General features: G+C 39.2%; 1 protein-coding gene across 1 annotated transcript; it reads left to right on the top strand.

Moving 5' to 3' along the window:
• The first annotated feature begins 410 nt into the window (after positions 1–410).
• On the top strand, positions 411–3,569 carry LOC149563156 (cysteine-rich receptor-like protein kinase 10). Its single transcript, XM_089826549.1, has 7 exons — positions 411–1,374; positions 1,515–1,658; positions 1,762–1,904; positions 2,016–2,226; positions 2,315–2,549; positions 2,661–2,811; positions 2,899–3,569. Exons 1-7 carry the CDS (start codon positions 504–506, stop codon positions 3,262–3,264), a joined length of 2,121 nt encoding a protein of 706 aa, XP_089682675.1. The 5' UTR covers positions 411–503; the 3' UTR covers positions 3,265–3,569.
• The last annotated feature ends 5,491 nt before the right edge of the window (positions 3,570–9,060 follow it).

Below are 9,060 nucleotides of genomic sequence, written 5' to 3' on the forward strand. Positions count from 1 at the left end.
TAGTCAAAATTCATAAATATAGGATCACCAGCTCCACAAATAGCTGCTGAAAATTTTGAACGACAACTTCTACCCAAAATAAACCTAACATCTAACACCCTTAAAATAACACTCAGTAGACATCCAACGAGTATGCATCTCTTCCCCCACTCGAGCATCCACTTAAACTCGCGCAAATTTCCAAAAACTCGAAGTGTCGTGTAAAACGTACTTATGCGTTAAAGACTGGAAATTCCGCGACTTTACCTAATCGACGTTCCACTCACGCGGAAAGGCCCGGCCCCTACACCCACCCATTGTTGTGCTTGACTTCCCCTTGACTTTTTTCCCACCATGTCATGCAGCGCAATTTCGGGGGTCTCCTGAGTCAAGTCAATAAAACACCCAATTCCGATGATCTTCGAAACTTTGTGAACGCGGAAGATGTTGAATGAAATCCTACACCCATATTTAGTGGCACTTGAGTTTTATTTGGTTTTGGCGGATTGTGAACGCGGTTGAAGATGAGCATGAGGCACAACTCTCCGGCCTTTCTCAAAATTTGCAGAGATATGTTGCCGCTCTTGTTCTTCCTAGCGATTCTCCCGTCAGTCTTATGCGATTACCGATGGTCTGTCTGCAACAATGCCTCAACTTTCACAGAGGGGAGTTCATACTCCACAAACTTGGATCGAGTAAAAGCCGATCTCTCTCGCAACGCACCTCAGAGTTCAGGTTTTAACACCTCTTCCCGCGGCCAATCTCCCAATAAAGTCTATGGACTGTTACAATGTATCGGGAATGTATCAGCAGCGACATGCTCAAATTGTTCAGTGCAAGCAACTAACAGTACTCAAGAGCTCTGCGCCAACGACATAGGTGCCCGGGTGTGGATGGATGACTGCTTCATGCGCTACGATAACTCCAATTTCATTTCGACACTAGATACCAATTTTCTTGTACTGGTGAACACCCAGAATGTCACAGGAAATCTGCAGAGTTTCATATCCACGACCTCAACTCTTCTGTCCACTTTGTCTGATCATGCTTACGTTCCTGCAAATAAGCTGCTTGGGGTCGGATCAAAATCCTACTCTAATTCCGATAACGTGTACGGTCTTGTTCAGTGCTGGAGAGATTTATCCGTCAAGGATTGTAGGTCCTGTTTGTTTCAGGCAAGGCAAGATTTAGAACAGTATTCTACAAGACAAGGAGCTCAGATATTTTCAGGGAGCTGCACAGTGAGATATGAGATCTACCCTTTTCTCCAATCTCGCAATCCCTCACCCTCACCCTCCCCTGCCCCTTCCCCTCCCCCTGAGGCCTCATCGCCCAAGCCCACTTCTCCACCGGCAGCTCTCGCTCCTGCTAATCCAACAGCCCAGGGGAAATCAGGTAGGTTTTCTCTTCACCCACTTTATGTGTTTTTATCAATTATTCTCTTATGTTTGTTTGTTTGTTTGTGAGATGGGTTTGCTCTGGGTATCTGATCTATTCAATTTCGCTAAATAACAATTAAATTTTTTGTTCCGCAGATAAATCCTCAAAAACATTACCTATAGTACTGGGGGTCGTGATAGGCACGGTTCTGGTGATACTCGTTTGCTTCATTGCTCTGAGAAAAAGAGTGAAATCCGCCATTTTCGGAGAACCAATAAGTCCTGCTACCCGTGCCGAAGGTGTTACTTCCGACTTTAATCTCCGTTTCTTACTTTGGTCTTCTTTTATGTTTTAGTTTTAGTTTTGATTCTGTAAACTTCAACTCAATTTCTGATGCTACAGGAAGGAATGCATTTTCTCCTCATTCTGGGTTACTTCAGCACGAACGAAGCTTTATCTTCAGCTTGGAAGAACTTGCAGAAGCCACAGAAAATTTTCATGACAATAATAAACTCGGAGAGGGGGGTTTCGGTTCCGTATATAAGGTGGGACTTCTACTATTTAGAACTCTCGACATGAAGAAATACCCTTCTAATTAGACCATGAAGGCCGTTTAAATAGACACGCAGGGCTCTAATTCTGTTTTAATCTTTCAGGGAAGAACTAAGGACGGAAAGCAAATAGCAGTGAAAAAACTAGCTGCGAAGTCCAGAGAAGGAAAAGAAGAGTTTATGAACGAAGTAAAGCTTGTGGCCAACGTTCAGCATCGAAACCTTGTGAAGCTATTTGGGTGTTGCGTTGAGGGAGATGAAAGGTTGATTGTCTACGAGTATCTGCCGAACAAGAGCCTCGACACCTTTCTTTTTGGTAATTTACATGTGGGCTTTTATTTTCACTTTTAGTATTGCGTCTCTTGTTTGGAAGAGATGACATAGTTTAGGATTTGGGGTTACAGATCCAGAAAAGCGTAGGGCGCTAGATTGGGAAAAGCGCTATAATATTATCATTGGAATTGCTCGTGGCCTTCTCTACCTCCATGAAGATTCACAGATGAAAATCATTCACAGAGATATTAAAGCAAACAATATCTTGCTTGACGAGAAACTTTATCCAAAGATAGCCGACTTTGGCCTTGCTAGACTATTTGATGAGGAAGAAACGCATGTACAAACCAGAGTTGCAGGCACATAGTAAGGATAACGAGACTTTTTATATTATATTTCAGATCTTAACTGATGATAGTTGAGTTTTTGTAGATGGCTATTTTAAATGAGCGGATGCTGATGTGGTGCGTACTGCAGCGGTTACATGGCTCCGGAGTATGCAATGCAAGGGCAGCTTTCTGTTAAAGCAGACGTTTATAGCTTTGGAGTGCTACTGCTTGAGATTGTCAGCGGGAGAAAAAACTTCGATACCCATTTAGACCAGGGAATGCAAAACTTATTAGAATGGGTAAAAGAGCTCAGTTGTTTTTAATCTTTCCTTTTCCTTTTGGTGATATCTTTTTCCCGAACTTACCAAATTGCCTGTGTTTTGAAGGCCTGGAGGCTTTACAAGGACGGAAACATAATGAGCATAGTGGATTCAACAGTATCAGAAACATGCCTTGAGGAGCAAGCATTAAGATGTATTCATGTTGGGTTTCTATGTATTCAAGCTGATCCGGTACTTCGCCCACCCATCTCGAATGTTACGATGATGATCTCTAGCGGTTCAGTGACACTGCCAAACCCAACAAAGCCCCCCTTCGTAAGCAGCAGCGAGAAGAATGATACAAAATCACGTGCGGAGGAGGAAGTTGAGAAGGGGACGGCGTCCCAAAAATCTGGAACGACCACGTCATCATCATCATCAACCGTTCCTTCAGTAAATAAAGCCTCCGTCAGTGCAGTGCAATCAAGGTGAGATCGCAGCGCAGTCTTCTGGGCAGCCAAATTATTTAGCTGTGGTGTAACTTGCCGAATCTTCTGTGTAGTCAATAGACAGACAGGGCTACCTGTAATATGTCCTTAGTGCAGGTGTATTCTTAAAGTTAAGTACGGCCCGCTCATTAACAATTTATGATGATGGTGAGAGCCTAGTGCTCAGTAGAAAATGGATGCGGCTACCACTAATTATTGTTTGGACCAGCTTTTGAGAAGGAAAATAAAGATGTTGAAAAGCTTGTTGGGCATTTCTTTAATAAAGGCCAGTATAATTTACAGTCGACAGCCTTTGTGTTGGATGTAATAGAAAAAAAAGCTGAGCTCTTTATGTTGGTTTCCTGTAACAGCCGCTCACTGCCTTCCGAGATTAAGCCATCTGTGATCTAGTTGTCCTCCAGTTGCCTCTACTCGGGTCGGTTTTAACTCACCATCTCCCTTCATCCTTAGTATTAGCTAGGATGTAAAGTAAAACGCAAATCTTATCGAGGGGAACGCTCTATGTTTTATTTTATGTTTACACGTTCATCCTTCATCCTTATCCTGCCATTTCAACAGTACCTTCTGTGACCCTCTAGAATTGAGCATCGGGACAAAAAGAGACAGGCGTCTGAATGTCCCCGTTTAGGTACCTTCTGAAAATAAGATGTAGTGGGTCGATGGTGGACGGTGGCAGTAGAGGTACATTATTTTGTTCTAGAGAATTCAATCTTATAATCTTTTTAAACAGTGAATCCCTGAAGCTGCTTGACGAAGAAAGCTCACAGCCTTTGTAGTTGTTCATAGGCAAATTATTTAAGTACTAGGCAATGTTTGTATTACTACTTCTACCTTTCTTTCTAATTATTTTTTATAAAAAGTTTTAAAAAATGATTGCATATGTACTAATAGCCTATTACACATATATTAATAATTGATAATTTTTTTGTTTTTCTAAGGTGCTGATTGGTTCATTTGTGTAAAAAGGACTACTTTTTGGGTAAGTGGCTATTAGGGGGTCTTAGTGGCAGGCTTTTGAACAAACATTTTAAAATATCATAGTAGTAATGTCTATAGATTGAACACATTAGAATAACATTTTTTTGAATAAAGGTAAAGAGCTTGCTAAGATGATATTTAAATTAGAATACATGCTAGATTGGATATCACATGTATAAAATGTAATCCACACATTTGTTTGAGTAATGCATATTTTCTTTCTCAAGCTAAGAAATAATGCTTTGTCATATTGATAGTTGTTTCCTCTTTATGCATTGATAGGCCATTCACTAGAAAGTCTACAATTGCATGAATTGCTAGAGGGTTTACAATGCTCTGCCCACTATAAAATATAAAAGTAATTAACTATAACAATTGAAGATATCCCAAACAAGGCTTAAGAAAGTTTCTAGGTGGTTTTCATATGCAAAATCTGTAGATCTTTCTGAATTTATAACTTGATTTCTTAAAATTCTTCGAAGAGGTAGATAATTTGAAATCTTTGAAACAAATTTGGAGGAAGCCCCGTGACTAGAAGGTGAAGCCTCTCCACTAGTAGTAGCAATCTACACCATTATAGCCTCTATCTATACATGAATAAAAAATTGAGTAGAATTCTCAAAAAATAAAGTAAAATTCCATAATGTCTAAAGGTTGACAAAAAAATACTTGCTTTTCCAGAAGAAATGTTATTGCACACTCTGACTAGCCCATTGTAGAAAGAACACAATGGAGATTGATCGGACACGAGTGTACTAGGGTAAGTATACAGACAACTTATTCCCTAGACATTCCAAAGAAAATATATGGGATTAATGTACTACAAAAACCTTCACTAGTAAATTTGGACCTATTTTTTGATGCTTTACTGTCAAAATTGTGACTATAAAATGTCGAAAACTACTATGACTAAACTTCAGTCGAAAGTTAGACGACCAAGATGAGTGTTGATATATTGATGAAAAAATCGTTGAAAATTATTGCCATCATTGTCCCATAGCGGCATCAGGCAACCGGTTCAGAATATCGAACTATCGACACCTATGAGAGAGTTTGACGGCCAAGATGATTGTCGATATATCAATGGAAAAATGTTCAGAAATTGTTGCCATCATTGTCGCATGGTGGTTTTAGACAACTAATTCAAAATGTCGAACTATTGACGATAATGAGAGATGGTTTAATAGGTAGTCAATAGCATCAACGATAGGAGGCATCATTCAGAATGTTGAACTATCGATGATAATGAGAGATGGTTCGACAGGTAGTCGACAACATCGATGATAGGAGGCTTCGAAAGATCAATGACCTGGAGATATGTTGAGATAGATTTGTCATACTCCTAATGACAGTATTCATTGAACTATCAACAACTTGTAGAGATGTTTTGATGAGTTGCTTATACCGTCGATGGTAGGCAACATCAAAATAGTGATGGTAGTTAGAGTTTATTTTAAAAATAACGTAGCAGCAAGTAGAATTCTATAAAATAATTGATTGTGTATAGATCTCACTTGGTTGCAAACATGAGATCGAGAAGGAAATAAAGCGACTAATAGATTGAAAAATTAGAGAATTGAAAATGTTTGATTGTGTATAGATCTCTTGCCGATGTCCTTGCAGGAGATTATTGTAGAAGATATGCAGGCCTTCATGAGAAATGGTAGGTTAATGCAGAAGAAGTCACATCATATGTTGAAAGGAGTGTTTCTTGTGAACTTAGTCCTTTTGCAGTTTTGGCCCACGACATTTCTAGAAGGTTTTAGTGTTTCGACAGTAAGTTTGATCGAATACCTTGTTGAATCTCGGCTTAAGAGCTAATGACAGTTGATTTGTTTCTTTTTTAAAGGAATTGCACTCTTTCTTTTGGCTTAAGAGCCAGTGACAGTCAGTTCATTTCCTTTTTAAAGGAATTGCGCTCTTTCTTTTGCACTAATATGATGGTGTTTTTAGGGATAAGGTGCAAATGTATGTAGGCTGTAGACATGGTAGAGGCTCCAAAGGAGCAAATTGTGAGACTTTTTAAGTAGGCTAATGATTAAGAGAAAGTTACCATTATTGATCTAAAGGGAGTGGATTATTGGTTGGCTGAGCATGTGCATGAAGGGAAATTGATTTTTGAGCTTTTTCGTCCTATTGTCCATGTGTTTGGTCACCCAATGCCTGTTAATGGTATGATTCATAGAATGTTGGTAGAAGATATTTATGAGACTATATCTATTGCAATGGAACTGATTGATACAAGATTATCGAGTAGTGGGATTTTGAGTTTATTTTGTATGGAAGAGGTAGGTAAGAAAAAGTTGATGAAAAAGCTTGGAAGGTGTTTTAGAAATGTATGGTGGAGGAGTTTGACATGAGTAAGTTTGAGTCTTTTTGTTCTTTGAACGAGAACTTGTTTCAATTAGAAGTGTTAGAAAGGCTTATCTCTATTGGCAATGGGATAGGTTATCTATTTCATTAAGCTAGTAGGAAAATTCTTACAATTATTGACCTCTGTGAAGGGCTTGGTGAAGATGTTGGCTATCTACTGCTCTGTAGGACAATACTACAATGCAATGACCTTCTCATGAATCAGCTCTCTGATGTAGTGCATATGAACCTCAATATGTTTGGTGCATTGATGTTGCACTGGATGTTTTGAGATTTCAATAGCACTTTAATTATCACAATGTATGACTGTGGGTCTAGGTATGTCAAAACCAAACTCCTTCAAAATCTATTGTAACCAAATAGCTCATGTTGTCGCATTCATAGCTCCTTGATACTCAACCTTAGTTGATGAAAGAGCAATGGTGTTTTTCTTTTTACTCTGCCAACAAATGGGGCTGGAACCAAGATGAAACATGTATCCTGAAGTAGAATTGCGAGAATCAAGATCTCCTACATAGTTTGAGTCTATATAACCCACTAACTATAGTCCAATACCAACTGCATAGCATATCCCAAGTGTATGTGTACCTTGGATATAGTGCAAGATTTGTTTGGCTACCTTGCAGTGAAGTTCATGTGGCTCTTGCATGAAGCAAGAAACCATGCCAACTGCAAATGAGATGTCAAGGCGTGTATGTGTCAAGTAGATGAGGCTTCCAACCAACTGTCTATACAAAGTCGCATCAACAAGTGGAGTGGAACACTTTGCTTCTAACTTAACACCTGAAAGGAATGGAGTAGATGTAGCCTTGCAGTCACTCATGCGAAACTAAGCAAGTAGATTAGGAGTATACTTGGGTTGTGATAATGTGATCCCTGATGAACACTGATGTATCTCGATACCAAGGAAATAGTGAAGTAGACCCAAGTTTGTCATCGAAAACCTATCCTGCAAAGTAGCCTTGACACTATCAATAATAGATGTTGTGCTCCATGTAATGATCAAGTCATCAACATAAAGCACAAGTAGCAAATGAGAATCATCCCTCTGAAGAATGTAGACATTCAGATTGAAATGACATCTAGTGAATCATGCTAAGAGAAGGAAAGTATCCATCTTGGCATACCAAGATCTAGGAAATTATTTAAGTCAATAGATAGACTTCTTCAATTTGCAAACCAAGGTAGCAACCTGAATGAATCCCTGTGGCTGCTCTATATAAATCTCCTCATGAAGATCATCATTCAAAAATTTTTGTTTCACATCCATCTGATGAACAACCCATTTCTGAGCTGTTGCTATAGCTAGTGTCAAACAAATGGAGTTCATTTTTGTATTTGGTGCAAAGGTTTCAGTGTAGTCAATGCCAAGTACCTAAGAGAAACCTTTTGCAACAAGTCTAGCCTTATGTTTATCAACACTTCCATCCGTTGCAAACTTGGTCTGATAGATCCACTTACATCGAACCAATTTTCTTCCCTTAGGAAGAGAGACTAAGTCCCATGTGTCATTTCTCATAAGAGAGTTATATTATTCCTCCATATCTCTATCCCATATTAGAATACCTGATGCTTCTTTGAATGATTGTAGAGTGGAAGAAACTGCAATATAAGCATGTGGGAGTGAATTGTGTTGTGATCTTGTCCTCCTAGTATATAAAGGATTCCCTGCCAATGGTCCTACCACATCCAATGTCTGCTTAGCCCATCTAGGTCTTGTGGAAGAAGATGTAGAAGGTATATCCTCAACCTCTTCTAGCTGATGCCTTTGTTTGGGTTGTGGATGAACATCTTGCAAGTCATTATCATCACTGTCACTCTCTTCAATGAAGGAGGAAGAATGAGGAGTTGAAGAAGTAAAGCTTGGACAACTTTCTTCAAAGTGTACACTCTTCTCATAGAATATGTCATTTATCTCTGGATCCATTAACTTGTAAGCTTTATGTGAGTCCTCATATCCAACAAAGATGCAAGGTTTTCTTTGAGCTTCCAATGCCTTGCATTTCTGTAGACATATTCGTGCCCATGTTGGACAACCAAAGACTCTGAAGTGCTTAACAGACGGTTTCCTGCCAGTCCAGGCTTCAAAAGGAGTTATACCATCCAAATCTTTATGAGGACTCCTATTTTGGATATAGTTAGCACAATTCATTGCTTTAGCCTAAAAGACTTGATCAATAGACTTGTTTAGTAGCACGCAAGTGGTCATCTCCTTGAGGGTTCTATTCTTCCTTTCGGCAACACCATTCTACTGTAGCGTGTATGGCACTGAATGCTGAAGGTCAATTCCCTCTTGAGTAAAAAGGTCTATTAGTCTTGAGTTCACATACTCCCCCTCCATTATCTGTTCAAAGAACTTTGATGACTTCTTCTTAATGCGTTTCCACTTGATCCTTGAAGCTAAATTTTTTTTCAAACACTTCACTCT

Source organism: Cupressus sempervirens, chromosome 4 (assembly GCF_028749045.1).
Source record: "Cupressus sempervirens isolate cs-2001-9-10 chromosome 4, ASM2874904v1, whole genome shotgun sequence".
NCBI classification, from domain to species: Eukaryota; Viridiplantae; Streptophyta; class Pinopsida; order Cupressales; family Cupressaceae; genus Cupressus; species Cupressus sempervirens.